At 32.2% G+C, this 18,980-nt stretch overlaps 2 protein-coding genes and 1 non-coding gene across 4 annotated transcripts in view; 2 read left to right on the forward strand and 1 right to left on the reverse strand.

The window, feature by feature from the left end:
- The first annotated feature begins 3,140 nt into the window (after positions 1 to 3,140).
- Positions 3,141 to 3,257, forward strand: Trnal-caa. The gene is made up of 2 exons: positions 3,141 to 3,178; positions 3,212 to 3,257. It is a non-coding gene; the product is annotated as a tRNA-Leu (tRNA).
- Positions 3,258 to 4,841: 1,584 nt separating this feature from the next.
- Positions 4,842 to 10,002, reverse strand: LOC111624439 (bone morphogenetic protein 10-like). 2 transcript variants are annotated; one of them, XM_023367279.1, is made up of 4 exons: positions 9,869 to 10,002; positions 6,039 to 6,179; positions 5,460 to 5,968; positions 4,842 to 5,393 (listed from the first exon to the last, which is right to left on the reverse strand). In XM_023367279.1, the coding sequence occupies exons 1-4, from the start codon at positions 9,948 to 9,950 to the stop codon at positions 5,160 to 5,162; spliced, it is 966 nt and encodes a 321-aa protein (XP_023223047.1). In that variant the 5' UTR covers positions 9,951 to 10,002; the 3' UTR covers positions 4,842 to 5,159. The 2 variants fall into 2 exon arrangements, with proteins under 2 accessions (XP_023223047.1, XP_023223046.1); XM_023367278.1 differs by lacking the exon at positions 9,869 to 10,002 and adding an exon at positions 6,286 to 6,512.
- A 5,905-nt stretch (positions 10,003 to 15,907) lies between these two features.
- The window catches only part of LOC111624438 (microsomal triglyceride transfer protein-like), a 14,674-nt gene continuing 11,601 nt past the window's right edge, over positions 15,908 to 18,980 (forward strand). Inside the window, exons 1-3 of the mRNA XM_023367277.1 lie at positions 15,908 to 15,947; positions 17,301 to 17,506; positions 18,675 to 18,902. Of these exons, the coding sequence (XP_023223045.1) occupies positions 15,908 to 15,947; positions 17,301 to 17,506; positions 18,675 to 18,902 (474 nt within the window). The remainder of the gene's footprint in view (positions 15,948 to 17,300; positions 17,507 to 18,674; positions 18,903 to 18,980) is intronic.

Here is an 18,980-nt window from a genome sequence, read left to right on the forward strand (position 1 = left end):
GTCCTAAATAAAAATAGATTTTTGTGTAGTGTTAAAAAACGAGAGAGAGGGAGGAGGAGGAGGAGGAGGAGGCGAAGAAACTTCTTCAAAGTGGAATAAGAAAAAGAGAATCGAGACGAGAAGAGAATCCCTTCATCCGCGTAACTGTCAGGATCTATCAGAATTTTTCTTAGATCCCAACACCTTAGATCCGCCCGCCGTGCTATTGGAGAATTCGAGGATAGCTTAAGGTGGCTCTAGCTTCCAAAAACTGTCGTCCGTCTACGAACAAACGATCGACGAGTTCCTTGCAAGAAATCACTTAAGCGATAGTAAAGTCTCCGACTTGACCAATACCGTGGGATTCTTCTATCGACCGTCTCTACCCTAATACCAAGCCTATATGGGCTCACCAAGGCAGCAGCTGGTATACTCTGACAGACCCATTCCGTTCTATTACACTAAATTAAATTCCAACTATTTGCAGGAGACAGCTTAACCTAGATACTCTCTCTCTCTCTCTCCTTCAGATTCACTCAAGACTGTCTCTCTAACACAATTAATATCTCAGACGGTCTACCCCTACAGTTCCATTAATGGAATTTACATCTTGGCAACTGGATTGGAAAGGTTTCTCCTGACTCACGGAATGACGTCAGTAAAACCATGACTCATCCTCCCATCCATATGGCTATAGGTTGGCCGACCTATCTAAAAATCCCACCGTATATAAGACAATATTCGGTATTAAGTGCGTCAAATCTTTACCATCTGTCTGATTTCACTTGCGGATGTGTCGAGCGGCGGGGGACGACCAAGTGTCATTCGTTGCATTCAACCATACACTTGACGTTCAACCCCAACACGGTCCATCTGTTCAAACTCCAGATCGGCTTTCAACTGCGACTGCAGCTGTGTTCCTTTGTGAAAGAAGCCATTGCCCAACTCTCTCTCTCTCTCTCTCTCTCGCTCATTTGCTTTAATAACTTACTCGCAAATGGACGTCTTATCGAGCCGGTTTTGTCTTTGCAAATCGACCCTCTAATCGGCATTATCTAAAGCATTGCTCCTTTTTTTTTTTAAAGCAGACAAAAAGCCGCTGTTGTCTCATTTGTCTTCTTGTCTCTCTTATCTGCTTTGATTCTCCAAAAATCATCGACTTTGTCTTATCTTTTTCAATTGGCGTTTAAATTTGCGAAAAAAAAAATAAATTTTTTGAAAGGTCTTGAATTACTACTTCGTATTAATGTCTTTTCGTTTGTAATTCGTTTTTATCGAGAGGTCGATAAATTATTTTTCTCTATCATTCCTCCTCTTAACACACCATCTTTAAATGCTCGACATCCATACGTGTGCCTGCTTTGTTAAATACAAAAGTCCCACCCTCTTTGAAAAAAAAAAGGGATCCTTAGATTATATTACCTGAGATTTTACGAAATATTTATGGCCCGCATTCCCGAAATTAAGTGTTTATCGATACAGAACCCTCGACCCTTTTCGTCACTTCCATCATTAGGAGCCATTTTTTCTTATATAATAAGGAATTTCTCATAGGAATTTCTCTCCCTTCGTACGTTTTTAATACATTTCCTACGGTGAAGAAGCCCGAACGTGATTAACACCTTTACGCACGTGTATCTAAAAAGAGTTTACTCATCATACAGTACACTGTTGATAATTCCGTTTTATATGAATTTCGTGTTGTACGAGTCACTTAGATTTTACAAATACGTGTGCCGGGCTGTGAACGGCTCACGTATTTGTAAAATCTAAGTGACTCGTACAACACGGAATTCATATAAAACGGAATTATCAACAGTGTTATAGGGGGTCGACTGACTGTACGTAGCGTTATAACAGGAAGGAATCACTTGTATTCGGGCTTGTATACGTTCTTAATCTACAGGCCTGCATGTTCTTCACCTCGACATCCAACTAGTAGTAGGCCTTAGGTATATGTAAAGCTTTAAAAATAAAGAAAAAAAGTCGAAGGAAAGGGGGAAAAATCAATTGAGAGTAAAGAAAAAAAAGGTGGAAAAGTAAAGTTAGAAGAGAAAGCCATCAGTGGATTAAGAGTATCAACAGCAGTCAGTAAGAGAGCGAGGATAGTAGTTTGTGTCTTTATAGTAACTACTCTCGAGGGAGGAAATAAAACACAGGATGAATGATAGGTCTTTAATTGCTCCGATTTGAGCCAGACTCGTGTCGAAGATTGATGAGTATTTTGGGAGTTGACTGTTGGATGGCTTCGGCTTTTGGACACCGCCTATAGGACATCCCAGGGCCAATGTGGGACCAAATTGGCTTTAGGGTTGTGGGAAATGTTCTCGGTGTCATTTACAAGTCCCGGATGCCCAAATCAAATTAATCTGTCGTAAACAAGAGCCGCCCCTAGACAATAACCGGCCAACGTAATGGAACACAGTTTCGTCACTTAATAAGTCAACGCGCTTTACTTATCAATCAAACTTTTTCTTTCGCATATGCCGCCTCCCGACTCGTCGGCAGCGCGTGACACAATTGAAAATTGAAAGAGTTCGTAAATCAAAATCCAATTATCCTGCGGGATAAAAATTATTATTCTAGCTTCCAAAAACTGTCGTCCGTCTACGAACAAACGATCGACGAGTTCCTTGCAAGAAATCACTTAAGCGATAGTAAAGTCTCCGACTTGACCAATACCGTGGGATTCTTCTATCGACCGTCTCTACCCTAATACCAAGCCTATATGGGCTCACCAAGGCAGCAGCTGGTATACTCTGACAGACCCATTCCGTTCTATTACACTAAATTAAATTCCAACTATTTGCAGGAGACAGCTTAACCTAGATACTCTCTCTCTCTCTCCTTCAGATTCACTCAAGACTGTCTCTCTAACACAATTAATATCTCAGACGGTCTACCCCTACAGNATTAATTACTATTTAAATTTAATACCAGGAAATTCCGTCAGATGGCGAGGCTATCTTCAAAGGAAAAAAATACTTTGATTCGCTTATATAAAATGTTTTTTGCGGGTGGATTTTCTATTTTAATTTGTAAAAATGAATAATTTCGTGTAATTTTAGGATTCTTATATTTTATTTTGATTTTTAAACGTGTTACAAATATATATATTATTAATTAATTATTTAAGTGCTAATTTGTTGCTTTCGGCTCGTGTCAGGATGGCCGAGCGGTCTAAGGCGCCAGACTCAAGGTTAATGCCTTCTCCACTAGGTGGCGGTGTGAATTCTGGTCCACGTATGTGGGCGTGGGTTCGAATCCCACTCCTGACATATTTTTTAAAATTTTTTTTACAGTTTTATTTTGTTAAATATCAAGAATAGTTTTTAAAAAATAAATTTTCGAATTTTTTACTGTTATAAAAAATGTTATTGCTCGTGCATTATTTCTGATATCGAAACCTTTATCAAAATACGTATTAAGATTTTGTAAAACGTATCGCGATTGGTCAATTACTTTTCGAATTGAAATTTTAATTGAACTAAATTCTTATTAAATTAATTCTAATATAGATTTAATTTTGATTTTCTTTTTTATAATTTAAAAATATTTAATAATATATATATCATTAGTTTTGAAAACTAGCTTTACATTAGGTCATCTAGATGGCAGCAGCATAATCAAGCCAATGACAGAGTCCGTTCCATATGAAACGAAGTATGTCATTGGCTTACTCACTTAATTGAGCTACTGTTTATTATATTTATCGGTAATATACGAAATTAGAATTGATAATTCTATTTTATTTTTTAAATTTCTTCAAATGACTCAAAATTATATTAAAATTTAATTAATTTAAACAGAAGTTAAAATATTGAAGAAATTTATTATTTTATTTGTCTTTTAGTAAAAAAAAATTTTATTTTTGTAGATATTATACGTCCTCCTTTCTCCGGACGTTTTCGAATGTACCAGAATATTAATTAAAGAACATTGTTTATAATAGCGCCATTTTTTGACTAAACCGAAGCGCCATCTAACCCAGTTACGTCTCAGATTGCTTCTTATAATATAAGAATAATTAATAATCTTGTATATATATATATATAAATTTATTTATTTATAATTAGATATAAATGATTAGCCTAAGGTAAAATATATAAATAATGTGCAGCTTATAAATTAAATACTAAATAAAACTATCGGCAGATAGGTTTGAAGAGAAAATAGTTAGGTAAATAGAAGAATATTTTGGAAAATTGTATGGATTATAAAATGTATTTATAAATACAGCCGCCCTTCAATAAGAGCCGCCTCTAAATGGCAGCCATTTTTTTTTCTTTTGGGAACGTTTCTTTTTGAAATTTATATATAATAACCCTTAAACAAGGCCATTATTTTACGTTCAGTGGCCGTCGTTTACAGGTTTGTCTGTATAAATGATATACTTTAATACAGTACTAAGTTTGTAACAGATAAATATATTAATTTAGATAAAGTTTGCATTCTTATACGAGCCATTAATAAAAAAAAAATAAACTATTTATACCAGCAAGTAAATTTTGATTGTGAATTAACTAGTGATTACAGTCGACCCCCCTATAGCACTGTTGATTATCCCGTTTTATATGAATTTCATGCTGTACGAGTCACTTAAATTTTACAAATACGTGTGCCGGGCTGTGAACGGCTCACGTATTTGTAAAATCTAAGTGACTCGTACAACATGAAATTCATATAAAACGGAATCATCAACAGTGTTATAGGGGGGGTCGACTGTAATTAATTAATTATGTTTATGTATCGAACTTAAATTCAAATGTTCTCTAAGTGTTACACGTGAAAGAAATTGTTCATAAAATAGATAAATCAGTTACATTTTTATTAACTTTTTTACATAATTTTCTGTTATAATGTAACTGAATCTTCACAGCTAGTCTTATATATTCTAATTATATTATCTATTATAAATGTACAAAGAATATATATTATACAGATAAGCACATATATTGCACTCTTAGATATGAAATTCTCGAGTATCCATTTATTTTATAGTATTTACTGTATTAACATTCCTATGTAATGCTTTTCATCTTTGAACTATGTAAACATTAAAGCCGAATGATTAAAATAAGAATAAACTTACTTCGCTTTATGGAAACTTCATCTGGAACACTAACTTTAAAATCAATTATCAAATAGAATTACATATCATAGTATTATAATTGCAGTTCTTATCTACAACCACATTCAGTCACCACCATGTCTTCGTATTCGTAGTTATATGTGACACTTCCGTCTTCGTCTAAGTATAAAATTGAAATGGGTGCCAATTTGGTGGGTACGCAACACGATCTAGATGCGGATTTTGGATTAGTCTGATGCATCAGAGTCTGGATGATGGCGTGCTTGGTGGGAGTTAGATGGGCACTCATCGGAAAATGACACTTACCAGCGCACTCGAATGCCTACATTAAATACATTAATCAGTTGATTTATCAATTGAAAAAAAAATCAAGAAAATTTTAACTTACATCGTAGGATTCGGGAGCAATTATCCAAGTATCGTAGTTTATATCGGAGAATTTGACTTTTAACGGTTTTCTACGACAAGGATTCTTCCTTCTTCTCACTTTTCCTCTCTTCGTTACTTTCTTTCCGAGCTCTTCTACAATATAATTAGTCATTTCTTCTTGTTCTTCGTCTTCGTCTTCACTTCTTTTCTCGATTCTGTGTGGTACCAATGATCTTCTCATCCTCTTCAATACGCCATCTTCAATGGATTTATTTTCTATTTTAGAATATAAGAGTAGTAATGGTTCCGTCTCTCGATACGGAACAAGGCTAACATCTAAATCCTGTTGATCTTCTCCTTCTAAATAAACTTCGAGCCGATGATCCTGTTCGGGATGCTGGAGCCAATTCACCACTGCATCCGTAACATTAAAAGTTTCCCACGAACTAGAGATCCCATACAAGGATTTTTTCGCTATTATTTTTCTCTGATCGTTCGGTAAAATATCGAAAATAGTTATTTGACTTTCTGCAAAATTTTGAGAAAAATTTATTCTACTAATATAATATTAATTTAATTTAATAAATCAATAACTTACCACCCATTCTGTCATTTCTTATTTTCGTATAAAGTCTCAATTCAGCTAGACCAATTCTTTCGTTGGGAGGAGATTTACTTAAGTTAAAACCCAAAAAGTGATGGCGGTTATCTTGTACAATGTTTTCATTTTCGTACGGATCTGAAATAAAATTAACTTTATGGTAAATAATTAATTATATAAATTAATTTTAATGAGTTACATCATCGTTAAGTATCCCTAGTTTAGCATAAAATCACCAACAAACCTCCAAAAATATTACTGTAACTTCTGACAGTGTCAAATGAAAAAGAAGGCGCTTTGTTTTGGTAGAGATCCAGCATATACTGAGGGATGTAAGGCCTTGTTAGGCTTTTAGTACAGGGTACTCGGTATATCCACAGAAGGAGGAGGGAGAGCAAAATCAGTCGCATCTTCCCTCTAGTCGCATCCATCCAAAATAACAAATTTAGATCCACTTGAACATCCGTGGTATATATAGGCTTGAGATAAGAATTTTTCTTCTACACCGATTACTCAGCCTAAATTTTCTAATGCAATATTTTCATATGTCATTACTCTATTGTTCCGTAATTATTTTCGTGTCGACTTTAAGAAACAAATGTTTATAGAAATTTATAGGCTGATTTATGAAGTTTCGTGTAGATTAAATGATTCCTTCTGTTGTGGCACCATAACGCTATCACAGAAAACACGAGAAATTTCATTCGCATTCCCAAAATTTCATTGAATATTTCGATAATAAAGATTAAAATTTTCTTATAATTTAAAACTTCTTTCTATTTTCCCCAGTGTTCGCAATGTATTAAAAAAATAAGAAGAAACTTGGCAAAATCTATCCAATCCTATTCCAGCATGGTCTTTTCTGGTGAAAGCACATGTTTCCGAGATACCACTCGAGCAGATTTATATTGAATGCCGTGTAATTAAGTACAGCAATTAATTAAATATCTGTATAAGAAATTAGATAAAAATTCCAGTGTAGTTGGCACCCAATCTCAAGTATAAAATATTTTCATTATAGAAACGGAAATAGTGGTCGAATGGATAAAACCACCGAACACTGGTAGTGGGTTTGAGCCTCGCCAACGGACTGGTACGTGGAGTTTACTTCACTTGTCTAACGCTCAAATAAGGGATAGTTTCTCATAAGAGTTCTCACTAGAGACATCCCCATTTGGCATCTCGCCCATATGTTGTTTTACCCAAAATCATCAATCCTACAATACAAAATTCTTAACAATAATTAATACAAATGCAATACGGATTAGGGCGCTTTGAGGAACCGGGTTCGAATCCGGGCGAACAAAAAAGATCGGCTGTCCCGAATATTACCACTCTGACTTCATTGTGAGTGTGCCAAACCCACGATGGATGCGGGAAAAACTTTCATTCCATTTTATCCTGTTTATATTAATTATGGACTCTTTATTGGACTCTCTGATTTTATTATTGGGCTGCAATTTGAAAAAATTGTAGATCTATAAATTCCCACTGTCTGTCTTTCCTTAATCTCGAGTACGGAGTTAAACAGATGACCATTGCTAACAGAAAAGATATAATGTACAGGGACAAAAACACTACTAATTTGAGGTGGAGAGCATATATTTTAAATTAAATTAATTAAAAATATAATTAAAAATTGCAGCCCGGCAAACTAACAAGAATTCAACTAAACAGTATTAGTAAGTATTCAAATATAGGGCAAGGTGGGACAAGATGAGGACTTTAAGGTTTGAAAAGTCACAAGATTGTAAATTACTTTGATGAGAACGATAATTTTTAAAATTATATGTAAATGCATCATCTTTACCTCACCCATGGGGTAAGTTGGGGATATTATTTTTTATATACAAGAAGGACAAATTAAAATGGTTAAACTGTCGTTTTCTTCATATTGGCACAAGAACAGTGTGCCCATTTATCACAATGCCTACATTTAGCCCAACTTTGTGTAGATGCAGAGTATAACCCTCCACATTCTGTGTCATTTGTCTTTTGTTAGGTCTATCCTTGCTGATGCCTGTAACTTTTGATTTTACGGAATTTTTTTCGGTAAAGAAAGACCTTTTTCCTGGGGTCTTTCTTTTGTTGTTCCATCAGCTGCTACTTGTACGGTTTATCTGTTAGGACTGCTGTTTTCCCTCTCCTTCTTCTATTTTCGATTTTTTTTCTTGGTTCCAACATGTGGAATTGGCATTATTTCTATGGGAGAGACTTAAGTAAAAACTGAATGAGTAGGCCTATTTGTAGTGGTGTAATCAGTGACCGTTTCTGCACCCAGATTAGGCATACCTTCTTTTTCATGGTTTTGATTGTTCCAAAACGAGCATCCTGTGTGTCCTGCTGCTGACAGGGTCTATTTATCGTCTCTGTAGCAATAAAGTCTACCTCTGAAAATACTTCTGGATTCGTTGGCCATATTCTTGGACAATCTGAGGCAAGATGGGGTACCCCATCTTGCCCCAATGTGCACTTTTCATACTGACTGCGAACATAGGTCAACTTTATTTCAAATTAAACAATTACAGTCTTAAAGGTTACTTCGAATACCATAATATCTTCATCTAAAAGGTAATGTAAAAGTTTACAATGATAATTACTTTGTAGAAACTTTGTAGCGGGCGTAAAATTAGTGTCTTACTTCCAAACAGAGAGAGAGCGATTCGGACGTTCTCTCGTCCCGTGATCCCTTTTGAGGTTGAAATTTAATTCCCCAAATAACAGCTAGATGAAAGCAGGTTAATCACGAATAAACAGACGTCCCCGATTCACCCCATGGCACCATCTTGCACCACTTTCCCCTAATTAGTTTTAATAGGATGTGCAAAGGCCTTTACCTTTAATATGATCTAACTTGTTGACGTTTAAATTCTCCAAGGTCCAATTACTGTTTTTCTCCCCCCCTTTTTTTTTATTTATTTAGCAATATTTTATAAGAAAATATAACTTTTTAATAAGAATCTTGAGGACCAGATATACAGTAATTTATGAAGAAAGATGATGATAAAGGCTTAATTATTTCTAAATCCTGTAAACATTTATAATTTAAAATTAAATTTCTGCTGTATTTCCTATTGTAAACACTTCCTCAATCTTGCATTCGTTAAATTAGAAACTAGTACAAGTCGAAACCCCTATAACACTGTTGATAATTCTGTTTTGTATGAATTCCGTGTTGTACGAGTCACTTAGATTTTACAAATACGTGAGCCATTCACAGCCCGGCACACATATTTATAAAATCTAAGTGACTCGTACAACACGGAATTCATATAAAACAGAATAATCAACAGTGTTATAGGTTGATCTGTATTAAAACTGTATTATAAAAATTAAATTATTTTTAATTAATGACTTTATTACAAAAGTCATTAATTAAATATTAAGAATGATCTAAATATTTAAATAATTAATGACTTTATTACAAAAGTCATTAATTAAATAAAAAGAATGATCTAAATATTTAATTTATTAACGTATAAAAATGAGTATTTATAGAATTATTTAAGAGTTATTATTAGTTTACCCATTGAAGATAATTACTGTATTTTAATTGGTGAAGTTGGGTTATGATAAAATGTTATTTTTTTGATAAAATTATGTTATAGCAAGTCGGATATTTGTAGCATTTCATCAAAACCAAAGTCATTAAAATTATTTTAAGAAATTTCGGTATCAGTACGGATGAACAAAATGCATTCTCCGTCATTCATTATCTATTCATAAACTAATTCTAGTTTAAAATAATATTATTTAGGTGACACGAATAGAGCCAGAAACTAGACAATGTGCTACTCTAGTCGATAAATATTATCATCTACACTTACCACATGGCTTTCTTAGAATTCTATCAGAATACTTAAGTGGTATAGATCGTCCGTTGACATGACGAGTCGCCTCTTTCGTCATTATTTAAAATGCATTCTTATCGGATAGAAATTCTTTCTTTCGCGATTTAACATAGGTAGCATGGTCTTTTCTGGTGAAAGCACATGTTTCCGAGATACCACTCGAGCAGATTTATATTGAATGCCGTGTAATTAAGTACAGCAATTAATTAAATATCTGTATAAGAAATTAGATAAAAATTCCAGTGTAGTTGGCACCCAATCTCAAGTATAAAATATTTTCATTATAGAAACGGAAATAGTGGTCGAATGGATAAAACCACCGAACACTGGTAGTGGGTTTGAGCCTCGCCAACGGACTGGTACGTGGAGTTTACTTCACTTGTCTAACGCTCAAATAAGGGATAGTTTCTCATAAGAGTTCTCACTAGAGACATCCCCATTTGGCATCTCGCCCATATGTTGTTTTACCCAAAATCATCAATCCTACAATACAAAATTCTTAACAATAATTAATACAAATGCAATACGGATTAGGGCGCTTTGAGGAACCGGGTTCGAATCCGGGCGAACAAAAAAGATCGGCTGTCCCGAATATTACCACTCTGACTTCATTGTGAGTGTGCCAAACCCACGATGGATGCGGGAAAAACTTTCATTCCATTTTATCCTGTTTATATTAATTATGGACTCTTTATTGGACTCTTTGATTTTATTATTGGGCTGCAATTTGAAAAAATTGTAGATCTATAAATTCCCACTGTCTGTCTTTCCTTAATCTCGAGTACGGAGTTAAACAGATGACCATTGCTAACAGAAAAGATATAATGTACAGGGACAAAAACACTACTAATTTGAGGTGGAGAGCATATATTTTAAATTAAATTAATTAAAAATATAATTAAAAATTGCAGCCCGGCAAACTAACAAGAATTCAACTAAACAGTATTAGTAAGTATTCAAATATAGGGCAAGGTGGGACAAGATGAGGACTTTAAGGTTTGAAAAGTCACAAGATTGTAAATTACTTTGATGAGAACGATAATTTTTAAAATTATATGTAAATGCATCATCTTTACCTCACCCATGGGGTAAGTTGGGGATATTATTTTTTATATACAAGAAGGACAAATTAAAATGGTTAAACTGTCGTTTTCTTCATATTGGCACAAGAACAGTGTGCCCATTTATCACAATGCCTACATTTAGCCCAACTTTGTGTAGATGCAGAGTATAACCCTCCACATTCTGTGTCATTTGTCTTTTGTTAGGTCTATCCTTGCTGATGCCTGTAACTTTTGATTTTACGGAATTTTTTTCGGTAAAGAAAGACCTTTTTCCTGGGGTCTTTCTTTTGTTGTTCCATCAGCTGCTACTTGTACGGTTTATCTGTTAGGACTGCTGTTTTCCCTCTCCTTCTTCTATTTTCGATTTTTTTTCTTGGTTCCAACATGTGGAATTGGCATTATTTCTATGGGAGAGACTTAAGTAAAAACTGAATGAGTAGGCCTATTTGTAGTGGTGTAATCAGTGACCGTTTCTGCACCCAGATTAGGCATACCTTCTTTTTCATGGTTTTGATTGTTCCAAAACGAGCATCCTGTGTGTCCTGCTGCTGACAGGGTCTATTTATCGTCTCTGTAGCAATAAAGTCTACCTCTGAAAATACTTCTGGATTCGTTGGCCATATTCTTGGACAATCTGAGGCAAGATGGGGTACCCCATCTTGCCCCAATGTGCACTTTTCATACTGACTGCGAACATAGGTCAACTTTATTTCAAATTAAACAATTACAGTCTTAAAGGTTACTTCGAATACCATAATATCTTCATCTAAAAGGTAATGTAAAAGTTTACAATGATAATTACTTTGTAGAAACTTTGTAGCGGGCGTAAAATTAGTGTCTTACTTCCAAACAGAGAGAGAGCGATTCGGACGTTCTCTCGTCCCGTGATCCCTTTTGAGGTTGAAATTTAATTCCCCAAATAACAGCTAGATGAAAGCAGGTTAATCACGAATAAACAGACGTCCCCGATTCACCCCATGGCACCATCTTGCACCACTTTCCCCTAATTAGTTTTAATAGGATGTGCAAAGGCCTTTACCTTTAATATGATCTAACTTGTTGACGTTTAAATTCTCCAAGGTCCAATTACTGTTTTTCTCCCCCCCTTTTTTTTTATTTATTTAGCAATATTTTATAAGAAAATATAACTTTTTAATAAGAATCTTGAGGACCAGATATACAGTAATTTATGAAGAAAGATGATGATAAAGGCTTAATTATTTCTAAATCCTGTAAACATTTATAATTTAAAATTAAATTTCTGCTGTATTTCCTATTGTAAACACTTCCTCAATCTTGCATTCGTTAAATTAGAAACTAGTACAAGTCGAAACCCCTATAACACTGTTGATAATTCTGTTTTGTATGAATTCCGTGTTGTACGAGTCACTTAGATTTTACAAATACGTGAGCCATTCACAGCCCGGCACACATATTTATAAAATCTAAGTGACTCGTACAACACGGAATTCATATAAAACAGAATAATCAACAGTGTTATAGGGGGTCGACTGATTCGATTTATAGCAGGAGTTTTAAAAATGAATACAAGAATTTTATATTAGTCTAAAGACGATACCCTTCATATACACTGTCCTAAAATGGTAAAATCTGTTTAAAACGGAAACCTGCCTNCCCCCCCTATAACACTGTTGATTTTTCCGTTTTATATGAATTCCATGTTGTACGAGTCACTTAAATTTTACAAATACATTTGCCTGGCTGTGGATGGCTCACATATTTGTAAAATCTAAGTGACTCGTACAACGTGGAATTCATATAAAACGGAAAAATCAACAGTGTTATAGGGGGGTTGACTTGCACTTCTTCTTAATTCTTAAAAATTTCTTTTCAATGTTATAAATTCTTAGCGTGAGATCGTGGCACACGGAAGTAACAACGAATGATAAAAAAAAAAAAACCCTTGCTTTCTACATCGTAACTCTTCTAAAACCTTTTAATTTTTTTACAATAAGTTTAAAAAGGAAACAACATAATAAACAAACATTGTCAATCGAATTACAACAAAAAGTTATGTATATTTTTTCTTAAATAAAGCTAGTATCAGTTCATAGCCCGCAGGAAATAACAAGAAAAGGGTGTTTGTGGAGGGTGAACAAAACTGGTTTCGTTTGCTGTCACTGACCCGATGATTGGTCAAGGTCATACACGAACCGAAGATATTACCTTCAGAAAATATATTACTCGATGGTATTTTGCCAGAGTTTCGATTGTTATTAACCATTATCTACAATACTTAGGACTTTGAAAGTAAACAAGATGGAAGGACGAAAACTGATATATGTAGCACGTATGTCATCGAACCGCTCTCTTTCGAAATTATCATTTTGTTGAAGACTTTGATCAGTTTATTGAAATTGTTCTGCCGTAACTTTATGGAGACGTACGTTTTTGTAGCGATATTATTCTGCCTGGCAGGTAATTTTATTTCGTTACGATTTCGGTGTAATGTGTCATTAAGTAAATTCTTACACTGTACAGTAAATATTGTATCCATGTAAATAACTTATGAACTGTATAGAAATGTTCAGTGTACTTACTGTAGACTGTATTATGTTTTAATTAATTAAGGGTATTCGATAAGTCCTTGAAGTTAATACAAATTAACAAGAGATTTATATCGATTAACTTATTTTATAGGATAAAATATAATAATTCTAATCTTTTATTAATTATTGTAATATATATAATAAAGATTTATATAATTTTATACACTTTTTAAATTCGAATATCCTAAACAGATACAGTCGAGTCCCCCTATAACCCTGTTGATTATTCCGTTTTATATGAATTCCATGTTGTACGAGTCACTTAGATTTTACAAATACGTGTGTCGGGCTGTGAACGGCTCACGTATTTGTAATATCTAAGTGACTCGTACAACATGGAATTCATTTAAAACGGAATTATCAACAGTCTTATAGGGGGGGTCGACTGTAGTTACAACGAACTGTTAGAGATAAAAACGAAAAAATACATATGAATTTCATTTATTCCCGAATTTATTATTTTATCGTGACGATAGTAGATGTAATTTATTTATTTATTTATTAAAATGATTTCTACATTCGTACAGACTGAAAGTAGTTCAAGATGTTCCATCAAAAGACACGTTAAATATTAATGTAATTTGTCAGTTTTAAATTAAAATAATTGAAATTTTCATAACTTTTAAAGGATATATTCTTATTTTATTAAAAAAATAAATAAAAAAAAGTCGCAAATTTAATCAAAATTATAGACATAAACAATACTTATCGCTAAAACGGACTTTGCTTTAATTAAACATCAGAAAATTATTCTATTTCAGCATAAAAGTGTACAAGTCGACCCCCTATAACACTGTTGATTATTCTGTTTTATATGAATTCCGTGTTGTACGAATCACTTAGATTTTACAAATACGTGAGCCGTTCACAGCCCGGCACACGTATTTGTAAAATCTAAGTGACTCCTACAACATGGAATTCATATAAAACGGAATAATCAACAGTGTTATAGGGGGGTCGACTTGTATATTTCACTGATTTCCTTTGACACGTGGTCCATTTTTATATCTTGTTATTCTATTTTATGACGTTGTTAAATATTTAAATCATACAAAACAAATGTAGATAACTTTTCTAAAATATTTTTCTAGTTTTGTAACATTTTTAAGTGCAAATAAATGATCATATTATATATTAAATATCTTGATATTCAATAATAATCTTCATTCTTTCTAAAATATTTTATATATTGAATGATAGAAACAGGTTTAAATTTTATTTACAGGTTGGTTGTCTGCTTTACCATCACCAGGTAAATTCTTTCTTATTTAAAACTTATTTTTTTAATTGATAAAATAATTATTTTTTATAAGAAATATGAATGAATTGTTAACTCAGTAATTTTAATCTTAAAAAATATCATTATAAAATGATTAAAAATATAAAAAAAAATGATAATCAGCAGTTTGGAGATCAGGGTTTAATTTCAAGGCTTTTAGAAGGTCACTGTGTAATTTTAATAAATATATTTAAAATCTCAAACAAGTACAAAGTTATTCCTAAATATTTTAAATAATATAGTAATACATTTAGGGCATAAGTTTAGACAGTTGACTAAATTTTGTTCAAGTTTTTTTTATAGTACCTTACATCTGATGACTTCGGCTTTACATAAATTATACATATATATATCTTTGCTGGTAAAACTCGGCTTGCAAGCCTCGTATGGCTCTTTTAGACTCTTACAGTGGAGTACGTATTTATTATATTAAGTACAGTTTCAATAAAGAATATGGTTCTTGTATTTCTGATAAGCAATACAGTATATGACTCCTATCACGACAAGGTTTGGCTAGTCGTGACATACATTATTACAGTGGTGAACTGGGGGTGTAGACCAAGGGACCCTGGCACCATCCAAAGTAAAAGGAAAAGAAACACTAGTAAATTTTCCAGAAATTCATTTTTTTATTTATATTGTGACTTGTCTTCTATTTCTATATTACTTATGAATTATCGGTCACATAAGGTGAGAATTTTGTTGAATTTGCATTAATATATATATATTTTTTTTATCTGTTTGACTCGGTTCCCCCAAGATTAAATCTCGAGTGTGTCACTAAACCATCATAATGTTTTTTTTTTAGCCAAATAAAGTGATATAAGTTACATGAATATAAAAGCTATATATCATATATCAAAGTAATAAATTTGGAACTTGTTTATATTGAGTAAGAGTTTCTCTAGTACTTTTGGGCAAGCCCATTGTTAGGAGATACACAAGTTAATAAAGCATCCAATAAAGCAGAGTTTTCTTACAGTATTGTTTGAAGAAATTAAGGAGTTTTGTTCACTTTTAAACTACTTTTAATTACAAAAGAAAATTTAAACTGTAAAGAATAAATATTTGAAGGCATTTAAATAATTATTTTCTTCGAAAAATGGTAGACTATCTACACCGGAGTACTGTAACACAACCAGGTATCTATAAACCTTTTACCGGTGCGCGTTTCATCACACTCTACAATTATTTTCTTATCTTTCAGTTGTTTGATAAGATTCAATTATTTAAATAAATAACCTTTTATTAAAACAATTAACAACTGCATACCATTAACATTCAGAAAATAATTTTAAGATGATGATTATTTGTTTTGGATAATTGTTTTTATTCATACAGTTATATGCATTCTAGAAAAACTTATTTTGTATGCATATTTAATTTAAATTATAAAAAATGGAAAATTTTAAAATGTTTACTAATGAAAATAATTATAAGGAAAGATGGTTTTTAAAATAAAATAATTAAAACAAAATAAATACCAAAATCAAGTAAAGATGATTTTTGTTACCAGTAAAAGTATATTATATTTTTTTCAAACCTGTACATGTCATTTTGATTGACTCAATGGAGGAATACCCAAAAATAAAAATTTTCCTGCAGATTTTTGATAGTTTTTTTTTGGTAGAAATTTTGCAGAATTGCTATGGCTATTCAGAAGCACAGGCAACATGTCCATTTGATTCACAAATTATTTTTGTTTCTTTTTTTACTTGATTTTAATTAATGGGTTTGACATAATTTTCGATGTGAATTTTTCTACATTATTTTTATAATCTATATATATAATTGAGACAGGTTGATAATAATAATAATAATAATAATAATAATAATAATAATAATCAGAGCAGAGCCCAAATGGTTAGGAGTTCAAAGTTGAAATTTGGTATACAGTTAGGATACAATTCAGCACTTCAAACAACCTTTACCGCTCCAGTGGTATGTGTTTACACCTTAGCAAACATTTTCAACATGTGCTTCACAGTCGTTTCAGCGCGTGCGTAACGTTCCCATGAGTATTCTTAAATCTGTTTGTAAATTTTGAATTGTATATGTTCTGTTCCAAACGTGTTCGAATTCCTAATTACAGTAGCCTGATGAAGACCTCGATGAGGTTGAAAACGTTTGCTAAGGTGTAAACATATACCACTGGAGCTGTAAAGGTTGTTTGAAGTGCTGAATTGTAACTCCTCTAGTGTTGGAAGATGTTTATTTCTCAGTTAGGATACGTCACGAGAACACACACTAAGAAGGGATTTTTCAAATCCCTCCCCACGGGGGAGAGAGACGGGATTAAGGTTTAACACTTCCATCAACAATGGAAGTGTTAAGTAACAATGGAAGTGTCAACAATGGAAGTCGCTTTTTCTTAACAATGGAATTGTTAAGAGAAAGCGACGTGCAAGACGCGGATACAGTTTTTTTTCGTTTTTGCAGGAAATCGAACATATTTTTAGACCCATCTAAAAATTCTCTAAGNCTTTTATCAAAAGGTAATTTTAATATAAAAATATTTTACCCGTACGAACAAGATGTTACATATCATTATCAATATGAATTTCAAATAAATCTCAATGATAACACAAATCAAAGTACTTCTACAGGAAGAAGTGTTGGTTATAAAGTTACAGCAAATGCATTAATATCAAATGTGTGGCAGAGCAATGAAAATCCTGAAGAACTTCTACTTAAATTAGAGGTAATTTATACTTTTATCTCATAATCTTTCAGTTAGAAAACAAAATACTGTATCAAATTTAATCTTTTATTAAAATATTATTACATTAAAAAATTTGAAATCTTCCATCTTTATATCAACATTACTGTAACTAGGAATTTACAATAAAATTAATATATAAATATAAACATTACTCTCATTTTAAACTTTTGTAAAATTGCACGTAACCATAATAATTAAGTTATCCATATCAAATTTAGCTTATTTTAATGGAACAAACTTATATTGATATTTTTCCTGAATTTTCTAATGGTAGCTGTTTTATCTGTTGATTAAGTAAACGTCTCTTCAATCCGAAAAATTTTTTTCGTATTGAAGAGACGTTTACTTAATCATTATATTGGTATACTGAAAAATAATTGATTACTGGGATTAATTTATTTATTCAGATTTACTAGTTAAATGTTAGTTAAAAATAATAAAATATTATATTTCTTTTATATGAAATACAGTATATGAGGGTTGGAATTTTAATAGTGAGAAAATTGCATTTATTCAATATATACAGTTTATTCTGGATATCTGTTATTTACATTCCTTCAATATAATTTCCTGCCATCTATATGACAAAATCCATAATTTTGGAAGATTTTCAATGCTATCACCAAACTTACTTTAATTGGCATCTGCTACTGTATGGCCTATTGCAAATATAATTTCTCTTGATTTAAAGCATTACCCGCAAATTGCACCTTTATTTTGCAAAATAGATTTAAGTTATATGGACTGATTTCAGAAGAGTATGGACGATAGGATTGCCAGACGTCTCATATATACAGGATTACCCCCTTTTTTAAGAAATGTTCTGTTGTCCCTGCAAATTTTGTTGGGACGCTCACTTGTCCTGTATTTAGCAAAAGAAATGACAAATTATAATTTTAAAGTCATTTTATACAAAATAAGAAATGAATAACATTTTAACCAAATTGGATATCCTCATATATCAATATAAATCATTGGAGTAAAACTGTGGAAAAGAAAACTATGATAAAAATTATTTAAGAATTTTAAGCTTTAGTATTTGAAAAAATATATAGAATAACAAATGAAATGATATTGAATTTAAATATCTAACAAATATAATATATATTAAAAATACTTTTTATTAAAAAACTATTTAAATTTTTAGATTAATAAACCCAAGCTTCATGTTTCAACAATACATTCAACACCAATGAAACTTCAGTCTCACATGTCTAAATTGGACCAAATGTCGGATAAACCTATTTATATACATTGGATTTCTGGACATATTAAATCTATATATGGATCTGTTGAAACTGTTTCTATTTCTAATTTAAAAAAAGGAATTGCTAGTCTTTTTCAAATTCAACTAAAGTCAAAGAATTCTACAGAGGTATGAATTTTTTAATTATTAATATTATTTTTAATAGCATACACATTTAGATGATTTGATAATTATACCTCTTATATA

This window comes from Centruroides sculpturatus, unplaced genomic scaffold, assembly GCF_000671375.1.
Source record: "Centruroides sculpturatus isolate CEXI.00-Female unplaced genomic scaffold, Cexi_2.0 scaffold397, whole genome shotgun sequence".
Taxonomy (NCBI): Eukaryota; Metazoa; Arthropoda; class Arachnida; order Scorpiones; family Buthidae; genus Centruroides; species Centruroides sculpturatus.